The sequence below is a fragment of the Schistocerca gregaria genome, chromosome 2 (genome assembly GCF_023897955.1).
Source record: "Schistocerca gregaria isolate iqSchGreg1 chromosome 2, iqSchGreg1.2, whole genome shotgun sequence".
Lineage (NCBI taxonomy): Eukaryota > Metazoa > Arthropoda > Insecta > Orthoptera > Acrididae > Schistocerca > Schistocerca gregaria.
Genome location: NC_064921.1, coordinates 618,152,932 through 618,169,078, shown reverse-complemented (window position 1 = coordinate 618,169,078; position 16,147 = coordinate 618,152,932). Strand labels below are relative to the sequence as shown.

The following is a 16,147-nucleotide window of genomic DNA, read 5'->3' as shown; positions in this document are numbered from 1 at the left end:
GAATCCGTACCCAGTATGTTACCCTCAGAAACCATCCTTGTAACCATTGATGCCACTTCCTTATACATAAATATCCCGTACGTCCAGGGCCTCGCTGCAATGAAACACTTCCTTTCACGCCGATCACCTGCCACCCTACCTAAAACCTCTTTCCTCGTCACCTTAGCCAGCTTCATCCTGACCCACAACTTCTTCACTTTTGAAGGCCACACATACCAACAATTAAAGGGAACAGCCATGGGTACCAGGATGGCCCCCCTCGTATGCCAACCTATTAATGTGTCGCTTAGAGGAAGCCTTCTTGGTTACCCAAGCCTGCCAACCCAAAATTTGGTACAGGTTTATTGATGACATCTTCATGATCTGGACTCACAGTGAAGAACAACTCCAGAATTTCCTCTCCAACCTCAACTCCTTTGGTTCCATCAGATTCACCTGGTCCTACTCCAAATCCCATGCCACTTTCCTAGACGTTGACCTCCATCTGTCCAATGGCCAGCTTCACACATCCGTCCACATCAAACCCACCAACAAGTAACAGTACCTCCATTATGACAGCTGCCACCCATTCCATATCAAACGGTCCCTTCCCTACAGCCTAAGCCTTCGTGGCAAACGAATATGCTCCAGTCCTGAATCCCTCTACCATTACACCAACAACCTGAAAACAGCTTTCGCATCCCGCAACTACCCTCCCGACCTGGTTTAGAAGCAGATAACCAGAGCCACTTCCTCATCCCCTCAAACCCCGAACCTCTCACAGAAGAACCCCAAAAGTGCCCCACTTGTGACAGGATACTTCCCGGGACTGGATCAGACTGTGAATGTGGCTCTCCAGCAGGGATACGACTTCCTAAAATCCTGCCCCGAAATGAGATCCATCCTTCATGAAATCCTCCCCACTCCACCAAGAGTGTCTTTCCGCCGTCCACCTAACCTTCGTAACCTCTTGGTTCATCCCTATGAAATCCCCAAACCACCTTCCCTACCCTCTGGCTCCTACCCTTGCAACCGCCCCCCGGTGTAAAACCTGTCCTATGCACCCTCCCACCACCACCTTCTCCAGTCCTGTAACCCGGAAGGTGTACACGATCAAAGGGAGAGCCACATGTGAAAGCACCCATGTGATTTACCAACTGACCTGCCTGCACTGTGATGGTTTCTATGTGGGAATGACCAGCAACAAACTGTCCATTCGCATGAATGGACACAGGCAGACAGTGTTTGTTGGTAATGAGGATCACCCTGTGACTAAACATGCCTTGGTGCACGGCCAACACATCTTGGCACAGTGTTACACCGTCCGAGTTATCTGGATACTTCCCACCAACACCAACATATCCGAACTCCGGAGATGGGAACTCGCCCTTCAGTATATCCTCTCTTCTCGATATCCGCCAGGCCTCAACCTCCGCTAATTTCAAGTTGCCGCCGCTCATACCGCACCTGTCTTTCAACAACTTCTTTGCCTCTGTACTTCCGCCTCGACTGACATCTCTGCCCATACTCTTTTCCTTTAAATATGTCTGCTTGTGTCTGTGTATGTGCGGATGGATATGTGTGTGTGTGTGTGTGTGTGTGTGTGTGTGTGTGTGTGTGTGTGTGTGCGCGCGCGCGCGAGTGTACACCTGTCCTGTTTTCCCCCTAAGGGAAGTCTTTGTCTTTCTGCTCCCGGGATTGGAATGACTCCTTACTCTCTCCCTTAAAACCCACATCCTTAATTCTGTGTGTGTGTTTTGTTCATTGTGCCTGTCTGCCGGCGCTTTCCCGCTTGGTAAGTCTTGGAATCTTTGTTTTTTATATATATATATATATATATATATATATATATATATATATATATATATATATATATATATATATTGAAAAGTTGTTTTATTCAACTGATGACAAAGACAATAACAGAGAAAAGAAAAATCCTTAAATATTATCCTTTATTTCTTTATGAGAGAAAAAAAAGAAGAAGAATGTGATCAAAGAGTAGTTTGCTTTTTCCACATAACGGGCTGACATTATTTCTCTAGCTGTCCGCCCCCGGTAGCTGAGTGGTCAGCACGACAGACTGTCAATCCAAAGGGCCCGGGTTCGATTCCCGGCTGGGTCGGAGATATTCTCCGCACAGGGACTGGGTGTTGTGTTGTCCTAATCATCATCATTTCATCCCAATCGATGCGCAAGTCGCCGAAGTGGCGTCAAATCGAAAGCCTTGCACCAGGCGAACGGTCTACCTGATGGGAGGCCCTCGTCACACGACATTTCATTTTCATTTCTCTAGCTACTTGATACACGGCAGAACCACCTCATATACACTGAATGAGGAAATAATAGTTTCCAACACCTGCAGCAAAACTTAATTCAGTTGAACCACACCGCCGCTGCCGCCGCCACCACCATCACCACAGATTATCATATAATTGCCTTTGTGGATAAACACATGAGTAATTTAAATTTATGTAACTGTTGTGTTGGATAGACAGCACTCTATTGCAGTGGTTAGCAGGTTAGTGAAGCGTGCCGTATCACAGGTGTCATCATCTTACACTGACAGTCACTACAATCAAGCAAAATATGGGTGAGAAGTGTGACAAATATATCTGATTACCACCAGATCATGGATGCTCAGTGCATGTAACACAATCTACAAGGTTATGAAGGCACTGAGCTTTTCACATGTTGTCATGTGAAGTGTGTACCATGAGTAATTAGATTACAGGAGAAGCACCACTACCAGATTCCACTCATGGAAACAGATAGACTGCCCACAATTCACTACACCAATCTGAAATTTATGTTCAACAACTAAACAACAACCACAACAAAAACAAATGGCAAGCAGTCAGGAGGCAATGCAGCTTGTTTGCCAACAGGGCACCACTCACTATCAACACACTAAATTAACTGAAACATCAGGTAAAAAATTAGCTGTGCTGCTCAAATAAGAATAAATAATGTATCAAATTTCAAGTGGGCGAGAGTAGCTGCAGGCCACGGTGAAATTCTAAGGAGTATAAAGGCACTGATTATATGAACATCTCGTGTAAAAAGATGCAAATAAAAGAAAAAGCATATCTCCACCACTGAAAATATTAATGTTTCAATATTCATTTCATTTCACATTGGTTGGTTACAATGAGTACACTTTTTTTTATTTGTGTTTTAGATATGTTCTTGTCACAAGCATATCTGTAAATATGTGGAAGTGGAGTATTTGCCTCACATGCGAACTTTCACTACAGTTACATGCAACACAACCCACTTAAGTCACCGACATAGATGGAAGCCGCTGTAGAACAGTGTTGTAACCACAGGAGCAAACTGTTTTGTTACACTCAAGGCATGAAAATAATGTATCTGACCCAGCATTGCAGCACCACCTTCCAAAGCCAACTGCACCACCCTGCAGCCAAGTGAGCCAGCAGGCTGCCTTCCAAATTCCACTGCCAGAGACAGAAATTTGCTAGCTGGCATGGTGACAACTTCTCCTCTGGGACTGTGGCAGTCAGGGTTACCACATGCTAAGAAGCTCTGACACTTGCTCTCTGGGCCCCTTATGTGACTGGAACCGATGCTCTGGCAAAATAAGACCGTGATGAGTGAGTACAAATAGTAGCCACTTCTGCCATACAGTGGCTGTTTAGTACTGTCCACATCCAGAACGCCATCAAGCCAGCCATCAACCCAACGTGCTTTATCCGGCCTAATCTACAAGTAGCCTTGCCTCTGCTAATCACTGATCTACAGAGAGCCATACCTAGTCCTGATGCTTTTGGGTGCTGAACTGGCACCTACTAACTGCTAATCAGTGCACGCTGATACTGAATAACTCCTGGGTACCTCCAAGAGGTCCTCCTGCACCTGATTCCTGGTGAGCTGCTGTCTGGATGCCGCATTCACACCTAATGGCATGGCTGGTCTGTACACACAAGTGTGCTGCCACTGCATGTCTGATGCCTACAGTCCCGACACGGCTGTGTGCCAGCCAGCTGAAGTGTTGACACCACTCCTTTGCTGTGGCCACCTTTCCAGCCTGTCATCCTCACACGCATCTCATATTGTCACGTACTTCTATGGGCAAGTGGCACTGCCCAGTGTTATCACAAGCCACTACAACACTGACTACACTGATTATATGAAGTCTGCTAAATAAGCAAGCTGTTCTTACTATTGCCTTTACGATTCCATAGTGGCCGAGGAACTGGTTCTTCATACTGCTCCCAAGCCAAAAAACCTGCACCATCATCTTGACATGTAACAGGGTCAACAATGCTCGGACAACCCTGACCCCTCACATCTGATGAAAAGTAGCAAGGCAGGGAAGCTCAAAGTAGTGATGAAGGTCTGCTAATTTCTTAGTTTAATACAATTTATAAACACAAACTTCATTGTTGGAAGCCCTCCACAACACCACCGACAGGCAATGCTGTAAGAGAGTGTGTGTGTGTGTGTGTGTGTGTGTGTGTGTGTGTGTTTTGAGAGAGAGAGGAGAAAGAAGGGAAAGGACACGTTAGGAAGGTTAGGAAGAGGTCGTTGTTGTTGTTGTCTTCAGTCCTGAGACTGGTTTGATGCAGCTCTCCATGCTATTCTATCCTGTGCAAGCTGCTTCATCTCCCAGTACCTACTGCAACCTATATCCTTCTCAATTTGCTTAGTGTACTCATCTCTCGGTCTCCCTCTACGATTTTTACCCTCCACGCTGCCCTCTAATTCTAAATTTGTGATCCCTTGATGCCTCAAAACATGTCCTACCAACCGATCCCTTCTTCTAGTCAAGTTGTGCCACAAACTTCTCTTCTCCCCAATCCTATTCAATACCTCCTCATTAGTTACGTGATCTATCCACCTTATCTTCAGTATTCTTCTGTAGCACCACATTTCGAAAGCTTCTATTCTCTTCTTGTCCAAACTAGTTATCGTCCATGTTTCACTTCCATACATGGCTACACTCCAAACAAATACTTTCAGAAACGACTTCCTGATACATAAATCTATATTCCATGTTAACAAATTTCTCTTCTTCAGAAACGCTTTCCTTGCCATTGCCAGTCTACATTTTATATCCTCTCTACTTCAACCATCATCAGTGATTTTACTTCCTAAATAGCAAAACTCCTTTACTACTTTAAGTGTCTCATTTCCTAATCTAATTCCCTCAGCATCACACAATTTAATTTGACTACATTCCATTATCCTCGTTTTGCTTTTGTTAATGTTCATCTTATATCCTCCTTTCAAGACACTGTCCATTCCGTTCAACTGCTCTTCCAAGTCCTTTGTCGTCTCTGACAGGGCGTTATACCTGATCATAAGTTGCTCCTGGATCTGCTGAGAAAAGTGACTCAACATGTTTGTCTGCCTCCTCAGCAATTTCCTCTCTGTTTGTGGCTACCAAATAGTTTCTCATACGCCGATTGTATGGGAAAATTGAAGTGGTTGCACCAATCTCAGCACCCATGTTACAAATAGTGGCCATACCTGAAACAATGTAATACTTGTAATTAGTGTATCAAGATTTACAAGTGAAAAAAATTCTTGAACAGTTAGCCTAGAGAGGAGGTGAGGAAGAAGGGCCGATGGGACACTGGTAACATGCCAAACTGTAACAGAGAAATGAAAATATTTTTCAAACCCAATATTCTTTGAATAGTGCGAAAAATTGCAAAGAGAGATGACATGATGGAAGCTGTAGGTGAATAATGGAGCTGAACTACATATCAATACTCAGTCAATAGCACAGTTTTGAAGTTTAGGATACTAGGGACCAAATTTTTGTATTCATACCATTTAGCCAAAAAAAAAAAATTTCTTGTCCATGCTTTTTAAAAGGAAAAAAAACTTAGTACATATGGGAATAATCAATGATCAATAAGGCAAGGCAAAAAGAAATACCAATGCAGTCAATTAAAAAGAGAATGCTAGATCCAAAACAGCAGAGATCAATGCCAAGAAGAGAACCTGAATTTCTCTATGAGCAGATGTCCAGAATTACCTCTTTCACTCTATCTTTACTTGTTTCTTAGTGCTGCTAGTCACAAGCTTGCCACCACATTTGTGTACATAACTATTTCCACTAATTTCTCATAGTGTGAAGTGACATTAAGCAGTGCAACAGTCAATGCAGGAACTGGAAATCCTTCCCTAAGAGCCATGTAATAGCAGTCACGAGCTATGATTGATATTTAAGAGTAATACCTTATTCTTGGTGGGCAACAACAACAAGAAGATACACTCTTGATTGTAGTAACAAATATAAGTTGGTAACATAAGTAATAATTGTATAGCTTCATATTTATGGCAGCAGTCAAGAGTCCAGAGAAATCTTACTTTGGATTTTTTTTTTTTTTTAAATTCATTTGCTCATGATAAAATTGTCCTCTTATTACCTAAGCTACACATTACGCTATACCCAGAACTGACTGCTACCAAAATTATAGTATTGTATTTAGTACAACACCAGGGAGAGCATAAGGGAGCAATTGACAGGAATAGGGGAAAGAAATACAGTAGAAGAAGAATGGGTAGCTTTGAGGAATGAAATAGTGAAGGCAGCAGAGGATCAAGTAGGTAAAAAGACGAGGGCTAGTAGAAATCCTTGGGTAACAGAAGAGATACTGAATTCAATTGATGAAAGGAGAAAATACAAAAATGCAGCAAGCTGGCAAAAAGGAATACAAACGTCTCAAAAATGAGATCGACAGGTGGTGGTGGTTAGTGTTTAACGTCCCGTCAACAACGAGGTCATTAGAGACTGAGCGCAAGCTCGAGTTAGGGAAGGATTGGGAAGGAAATTGGCCGTGCCCTTTCAAATGAACCATCCCGGCATTTGCATGAAGCAATTTAGGGAAATCACGGAAAACCTAAATAAGGATGGCCGGAGTCAGAATTGAACCGTCGTCCTCCCGAATGCGAGTCCAGTGTGCTAACCACTGCGCTAACTCGCTCGGTAGATCGACCAGAAGAGCAAAATGGCTAAGCAGGGAAGGCTAGAGGACAAATGTAAGGATGTAGAGGCTTATCTCATGAGAGGTAAGATAGATACTGCCTACATGAAAATTAAAGAGACCTATGGAGAAAAGAGAACCACTTGCATGAATATCAAGAGCAAAGATGGAAACCCAGTTCTAAGCAAAGAAGGGAAAGCAGAAAGGTGGAAGGAGTATATAGAGGGTCTATACAAGGGCGATGTACTTGAGGACAATATTATGGAAATGGAAGAGGATGTAGATGAAGATGAAATGGGAGATACGATACTGCGTGAAGAGTTTGACAGAGCACTGAAAGATCTAAGTCGAAACAAGGCCCCCGGAGTAGACAACATTCCATTGGAACTATTGACAGCCTTGGGAGAGCCAGTCCTGACAAAACTCTACCATCAGGGAGCAAGATTTATGAGACAGGCAAAATTCCCTTGGACTTGAAGAAGAATATAATAATTCCAATCCCAAAGAAAGCAGGTGTTGACAGATGTGACAACTACCGAATTATCAGTTTAATAAGTCACAGCTGCAAAATACTAATGCGAATTTTTTACAGGCGAATAGAAAAATATGGTAGGAACCGACCTTGGGGAAGATCAGTTTGGATTCGGTAGAAATGTTGGAACACATGAGGCAATACTGACCCTACGACTTATCTTAGAAGCTAGATTAAGGAAAGACAAACTTACGTTTCTAGCATTTGTAGACTTAGAGAAAGCTTTTGACAATGTTGACTGGAATACTCTCTTTCAAATTCTGAAGGTGGCAGGGGTAAAATACAGGGAGCGAAAGGCTATTTACAATTTGTACAGAAAGCAGATGGCAGTTATAAGAGTCAAGGGGCATGAAAGGGAAGGAGTGGTTGGGAAAGGAGTGAGACAGGGTTGTGGCCTCTCCCCGATGTTATTAAATCTGTATATTGAGCAAGCAGTAAAGAAAACAAAAGAAAAATTCAGAGTAGGTATTAAAATCCATCGAAAAGAAATAAAAACTTTGAGGTTCGCCGATGACATTGTAATTCTGTCAGAGACAGCAAAGGACTTAGAAGAGCAGTTGAATGGAATGGATAGTGCCTTGAAAGGAGAATATAAGATGAACATCAACAAAAGCAAAACGAGGATAATGGAATGTAGTCGAATTAAGTCAGGTGATGCTGCGGGAATTAGATACTTAAAGCAGTAAAGGAGTTTTGCTATTTGGGGAGCAAAATAACTGATGATGGTCGAAGTAGAGAGGATATAAAATGTAGACTGGCAATGGCAAGGAAAGCATTTCTGAAGAAGAGAAATTTGTTAACATCGAGTATTGATTTAAGTGTCAGGAAGTTGTTTCTGAAAGTATTTGTATGGAGTGTAGCCATGTATGGAAGTGAAACATGGACGATAAATAGTTTAGACAAGAAGAGAACAGAACCTTTCGAAATGTGGTGTTACAGAAAAATGCTGAAGATTAGATGGGTAGATCACATAACTAATGAGGAGGTATTGAAAAGAATTGGGGAGTAGAGGAGTTTGTGGCACAACTTGACTAGAAGAAGGGATCGGTTGGTAGGACATGTTCTGTGGCATCAAGGCATCACCAATTTTGTACTGGAGGGCAGCGTTGAAGGTAAAAATCGTAGGGGGAGACCAAGAGATGAATACACTAAGCTGATTCAGAAGGATGTAGGCTGCAGTTGGTACTGGGAGATGAAGAGGCTTGCACAGGATAGAGTAGCATGGAGAGCTGCATCAAACCAATCTCAGAACTGAAGATCACAACAATGCAAAGAAATGCCATACATATTTTAACATTTATAATACACTCTGGTGGCCACATTAATTCTTACTCTAAATTTAACAACTGTGTTGCTGACGAACACAACAAAAATACATTAGTCAACTCAAAGAGAAACTAGATCATCATACCTTAATTGACAACATACTATTGGACATAATGCACCGTTACAGTAAGCAGCAGTTTATGGGGCAGTGTGACACTATGATCTATCTGCCAGTACTGTGACCTCGGAAAACCAGTTGCATTTACCTAATCTGTCAAATTCACCTGACATTATCTCCAGTGCATGTGAATTATGCCTAACTATGTTTTCTGCCACACAGAACATATCACAACTCACCAGCATAGTTAGGAAGAGCCAGATATAATTCATCAGAGATTGTCCAAATCAACAAACTTTGACTAAATTACCAATCACGACCAAAAGGTCATCAGTGATGACAATATCACAACACTTGAGTAGAAAGCAGCTCAATAGTACACCACATCTAACTTATCTTCACACTCTGGAGTAATGCGCCAAACATGACATTCAACTATACTCATAACCACTTGCGTTTAGGCCTCAGCAGGTTGTCACCAGCACAAATATACTTAAAACACTTCATAAAGTTCAATGCTTGTGTTGCCTTACCTAGAAAACATTATTAGCCCAGTATTAGCATTAGCAAAGCTTACTGTGCAATTAAAGCAGAAGACACTTCACGCACATTCGCCCATTTCAACCTCTGAGGCATGTCTCTCTTAACAATGGCATATTGCCCCCATTGCTCAGGATTCTTGGTGGCAGTGACATCAGACACAACAGCCTACCAAATATTAATTGCAACTGCAACTATATCACTCTCTCTGATTGACTTACATGGAGACAAACTCTAAATGTTACTTTAATGAAAGTTGCAGATTCTCTACTGTCCACAACAACAAAATTGAGGGACACTATTTTTCTCTTTGACTGAGTCCACTTATGGGCTTATTCACAGGATTCAAGGTGAAGAGGTGTCCAACCCTGGAAACCACCTATTAACTTTTACTTGGGGTTGCTTTTCAGCATCACTCTGCCTGCTCCTCCACTTTCCAGACCATGCTGGATTGGTCTGCTCTGTTGACTCATAATATTGGACGGAGGAGATTTGGGAGGGGGGGGGGGGGGGTTGCACTCGTCCTATCTACCCCTGAAAGCTATATCTTGCCTCCTTGCATTTCACCCTCCAATGAATAAATTCTGATAGGCTCACTTCATTAAAACACAAGTATGTCAAATATACACAATCTGATACTTAATTTTCATCCTTCTTATTGCAATAAAATACTGCATCAATTAACAATTACTTTTCTTAATTATTATCATTAATTGTATAAAATTATTAAGCTGAGTGGGCAGAATGTTATGACAGCACAATGCCATGTCTTAATCTGCTGAAGAGCTCATTATTGGCTGCCCCATACTTCACACAATGACTCATGTCAAGAAACCAATATCTTGCACAAGTGTAGTGTGTAAATTGTTTTTAGTAAAATGTGTGTCCCTACTTGACATCTACCCATGAATGCTCAACTTTCATGACTGCTCACCAAGAGCAATTTTTGAAAGATCAGTAGTTTCAATCTAACCTATCAATGACACTACTCAAATGCAAACATACTGTGTTCCATCTAATGTTCTCTCGAACTAAGCCACAAATGTGCCATTGGTAGAGGAGTAATAGTGTTCGCAGTTACTATTTGTGGCAAGTAAGGCTCCCATATATAGATACATTTAGATGTGTTATCTGTTGCGGAATACACACTACTCACCAGTGCACGAAATTGAGTCCACTCCAGGACCATGGTACTCCACAATAGCACCAGTGCCTCCTTTCACAGTGAGTATTCCAGCAACTTTCAAAATGATATCTTTGGGTGACGTCCATCCCTTCAACTTGCCGGTCAGCTTTACTCCAATTACCTGCAAATGACATACCAATGTAGAATTCTGCAACATCTGGCAGCATATAAAATGACTCAATACAGAAAATTTTCCAATAGAAAGGCCCAATCCTAGTACAAAGTTAACTCAGAGAACTAACATAAAAGGTTCAATGAGCAAAGGAACTGAAGATACAGTAAATCATAAGTGTCAACCTACTTTCCATTATAAACTGCAAAATCAACTTCTGCAGTTACCGCAGGGCTTATGCTCTTCAAAAGCCTTGGGAAACTACTTTCTGTCCAGAAAGTCTCAGAATGTAAATCATTAAAATAATTTCTGTTCAGTACTCTCGACCAGTCCTTAGAGTAATTTCACATTTTACTTGTCATGATTCACTGAACAGTATGTTCAGTGTCTCACCTCTCTCTGCATAGAACTTATCAGTATGTTGTGCTGAAGAACCTCTGAAAATAAATTCTTCTCCCACAGGTATTACACTTACTTACTAAACTCCGATTGGATTCTTTATTAAATTTCCAAGTGAGATGTCTCCAGTTTTAACCACAATATACTACAAATCCTCTAACAATAAATGTGGCCAGTAGTTAGAAGAAAGCAAAGGTCACTCCCACCTACTCTAAGGGTGCCAGAAGGGTACAACATAACTTTAATCCAATCTTATCATTGATCCACCTACTATGGAATCTTAAAATATCTTGCCTCTAACAGAATTACTTCCTCCATGCCAGTCGGCATAGAACAAGGCAATCTGTAGTACTTCGATTTCTGAAGAGCACTTTTCTTGTACCACAGTAATGCATATTAATGGAAGTATTATCATAAGTGGAATCAATTTGTGTGTCTAGTGTAAGGATTTCTTGGCAAGTAGAATGTAACATGTTATCTTGAATGTGTGTTTTGGGATCACTGCTGTATATATGTTATATTACCATCTTGGTAGTGAATATAACAAAAATGTGAATAAAGGTCGGAGATGGGGATACACTTATAAGGATGGCCTGCACCTGAATAGGATGGGGGTGGGGGGGAGGAGGAAAGATTTGCTGAGCATCTTGCAAAAAGTGTAAGGGGGGCCACAAGCACACATGACAAAATCCCTGGGTTAATGGAGTCAAAGTGGCACATTTAGAGTCAGTTTACGGACATTGAGAAGCATGTGCTTTTGAATCCTTACTGCAGGATATTTCTCCAATGATGGTAAAAGTCTACAAATCCCCTCTAAGAAACTTTCAGCTATTTATCAGAACTATAGATGCATTGCTAAGTTACATTCCAGAAAAGAAGAAAAGGTTTGTTACTTTTGGAGATACTGGTAGGAGAAATGAACTAGAATTATTATTTGGGTATCCCAATCTAATTTCAGTGGTCTATTTTTCAACGCACCAAGATAGTAAGACATAAATTTTTATAGACAGTGCTCAGGCTAAAACAAAGTGTACACAATCATCAATGGAATACCTGATCATGAGGCACAATTAATGGAAAAAAACACTATGGGACCTTACAACCCTCAGACAGGATCATACAAAGCTGTGAGGCATATTCGTGAGAAAAGGATACAAATGTTTCAATGGTAAGTTAAAGGGCGGTATGGAATGAAGTACTATATATGTAAAAGAGATGCCGATATCAAATTCAATTTGTTCCAGAGTAAATTTGTGTCAACAATTGAAAGTTTCTTTTCTAAAAAAAGATCCAGAAAATCAATTAAAAAAGAAAAGGGTAAGATGTCAAGCACTTGGGGAATTAAAATTTCATGTAAGAGGAAGAGAGAAATTTGTATAAATGCCAGAGCAAGTCAAGTCCCGGGCCCCCCTACATTCAAACCAACACGCATATAACACAGGTAAATAATATGACACAGCTCTCCACCAACTCATCGGGAAGGTGGAAAAAGAACTTCACTTTCAAGAAAAAGCCCTCTGCATCTCCTTAGATATTGAGGTGGCCTTCAGTAACACAACCTTCAATTCCATGGTAAGGGCAGCAGAGGTGCATGACCTGGGGACCACTATATGCAGGTGGACCAGGGCCATGCTTAGTGGAAGGAAGATAGAGGCTACCATGATAAATGAAAAGATGGTAATTAACACCACTAGAGACACCCCACAAGGAGGAGTTTTGTCCTCTCTATTGTGGAATCTAGTGGTGAACGAACTCATTGAGGAATTAAATTCCAGACAATGCTTCTGCCAAGGATATGCAGATGACCTTGTCATAGTTAAACTTGGCAAATTTACTGACACAAGGAGGTTTGGACACTGTGCAAAATTGGTGCATTAAACAGGATCTGAGGGTTAATCCTAAGAAGACTATTGTGGTGCCATTTACGAAGAGACATATTCAACACTCAAGTTGGAATCTAAAAGCTCTTTGATGAAACTACTTGTGAAGGGACAGTGAAATATCTAGTGGCAACATTAGATGAGAAGCTAACGTGGACCTCTCGAATTAAGAGTATCTGCTCTCAGCCAAAAAGTACTGTAGTGAGTACTAGAACGGCTTGTGGCAAAAACTGAGGCCTAAGCCCCAGGGGTATGCACTGGATATATACCACAGTGGTCAGACCTAGGATTTCCTACGTGGGCCGTAGTGTGATGGAAGGAGGTTGAACAGTGGGTTGCAGCTAAGGAACTTGCTAAGGTGCAGAGATTGGCCTGCTTAGCCATAGCTGGAATGGAAGCCATGCTGGGCATGCCTCCACTACACCTTTGGGTCAAGGTGGAGGCAGCAGCTGCGGCACACAGACTTAAAACTGGCAAAAACTGGGATTCATTCGGATATCCAGAATCACACACCAAGATAGTGAGTGAGGTAAATATAGGAATGGCTGGAGAAACTACTGCTTTGACAAACCTTACAATATAATAATTGGAAGCAGGGAGCAGTGGGAAAAAACAGTTTAACACTGTACGGGAGACATTGTTGGTTCACTGATGGGTTGAAAATAAACCAAGGCATTGGGGCAGGGGTGTAAGGGGTTCAGCCAAGACTAGGGGGCATAATCTCTCTAAGAAACCTGGCCTTCGTACTCCAAGCTGAAATTACTGCAATCAGGACTTGTGTGGAGGAGAAGATGCATAGGTGCTAAAAGGATCGCAACATCTACGTCTATTCAGACAGCCAGGCAGCCCTGAAATCATTGGCAGCTCCTTCAACAAGATCTAAGATTATTGCAGAATGCCGCACGGCTCTGGTGGAGCTAGGGGGAAGCAATAAGGTAAACCTAGTGTGGGTCCCTGGCCACTCAGGGATTTGTCGCAATGAACAAGCTGACAGACTGGCTAGGATGGGGGCAACAACTCCATTTATTGGACCGGAACTTATCCTGACAATCACCAAAGCTATGATCACAGGAACTACAGAACAGACTTAAAAAAAACATAGGATATAGGACCAAGGTCCATAAACAAAAACATGATAAGGTAATGGTGCCCAAGCCGTGTTTTAAAAGAAGCTCTGTAATCTTGGGATTGAACAGGAAAGAGAGCAAACTCATGACTGGATTGATGACCGGCCATGGGAATTTCAAAAAACACCTACACAAAATGGGTACAATGGGGTGAGGACCCTAAATGTAGGATCTGTGATGAGGGTGAAGAAACTTCATCACACCTAATCTTTGAATGCATGGCGTTGGAGAGTAAAAGATACAGAATCTTCAGGACATTAGACCTGAAGAAATTGTGTCTAACAAAAAACTGGTAGAGGGACTCACTCTTGCACTATTTAAGGGCACTGGCTGGCTTTACTAGATATATAGCAAGGGATACTGCACAATAAACTTAGTTTCGGTGTGGGCAGTGGTGGGTTAGACCAAAGCTGTTTTAGCTTCCCTGTTAAAATCAAATCGAGCCAAGATCCGACATAACATGAATACTACAAAAAAATAAAGTAATATTTTAAAGAAAGGCAAATGTTCAGAAGTATGCAGGTCCCAACAGAAATAAACAATGAGATAATAAGATTAAAACTATATGGGATATTGTCAAATGGGAGACAGGACAGACAGTCAGTGTACAAGATAACATAACAGTTAAACTAAATGGCAATGTTGTGACTGATATTTCACAAGCTGCAGGTACTCTTAACAATCAATTTATAATTGTGGCAGCAAAAACAGGATTAAATGGTTCCATTTAAGAAGCAAGAGCATATATTAAAATGCCATTCCACATAACTGTAAGCAACTATAAGTAGCACCAACAGCCTTTACTAAAATTAACAAAATTATAAAAAGCAAAAGCTCCAGTGCTGTTGATGGAATTTCAGACAGAATTCTAAAAAGTTGTTCTAACTTAATAAGTAATGGCCTTAGTATGCTTCACTGGTGCAGGGAATTTTTCCAGACAGTTTAAAATATTCAACTGTTAAACCTCTTCATAAGGTGACAAGGCAGACTTAAACAACTATCATCCAATTTCCTTACTGACATCTCTTTTACAAAATATTCAAAAAAGTAATGTACTCAAGTGTACCCTCACACTTAAGTGGAAACAATTTACTTAAGATATCAAAGTCTGGATTTGAGAAGGGTTGCTCTACCGAAATTGTTATTTATACTAGATGGTTATACTTAAAGTTTCCCTATTTACTGCATTATAACATGGAAACTGATTACCGTACCAGTACCAAACTCGGTAGCATTAACATCCAGAGTAGGGGGTGCATGATTTACATGCATCACAGCGCCACCATTCACTTCTAACTATGGCCACTAGGTGGCATGATCAGTCATCATCATGCTGCTGCTGCTGCTGCACTTCAAGAATATTGCTGCCTGAAAGGATTATGGAAGGGTCCTCTTTCTCCACCTGCTGTGCATAGCATGATGAAGTTCAAATCAACTGGAGAACTATGTGTCAGTCTGTGAAGAGGCTGATGACCGGTTGCACCACAGGTGGTTGATGAAGTCGCTATTGCTATGGCAGACGATGCTACGCACAATTCACAATCATCAGGCAGTGCACATACTGTGTCACGATTGTTGAATATCCTACAGTCCACTGTACAAAAGGTGCTTCAAGCCATTCTCAAGTAGTATCCTTACAAGAACCTATGATACAGTAGCTTGCACCACAGGACACACAATGACGTGTTGACTTTGCCCTCCACTTTCTGGGAAGGATTGAAGATGATGAGGGCTGGCCCTAGACCATCCTATGGACAGATGAAGCTCATTTTTCTCTGACTGGTGAGGTGAACACACAGAATTGCCAGGTGTAGGGAACTTCACCTCCAGTCACTGTGCATGAAGTTCCTCTGTATGGTGAATGTGTCCCCATATGGTGTGGCTTCAATGCTACATTCATCATTGGCCCATTCTTTTTTTAATAGGTTGGCACTCAAGGCACAAACACGTGCAGTGTGGCTGGAAAGCATTACTGCAGTATGCTTTGCCAGCATGTCAACTCACCCTACAGGACAGATGCATTGAAGTTAACAGTTTTCTTGCAAGATG

At 41.6% G+C, this 16,147-nt stretch overlaps 1 protein-coding gene across 1 annotated transcript in view; it reads right to left on the bottom strand.

Annotated features, from left to right (window-relative positions):
• The window catches only part of LOC126334595 (probable aconitate hydratase, mitochondrial), an 89,014-nt gene that overhangs the window by 53,624 nt on the left and 19,243 nt on the right, over positions 1 to 16,147 (bottom strand). The window contains exons 6-7 of the mRNA XM_049996987.1: positions 10,551 to 10,701; positions 5,297 to 5,472 (exon numbers count right to left, since the gene is read on the bottom strand). Coding sequence (XP_049852944.1) covers positions 5,297 to 5,472; positions 10,551 to 10,701 — 327 coding nt within the window. The remainder of the gene's footprint in view (positions 1 to 5,296; positions 5,473 to 10,550; positions 10,702 to 16,147) is intronic.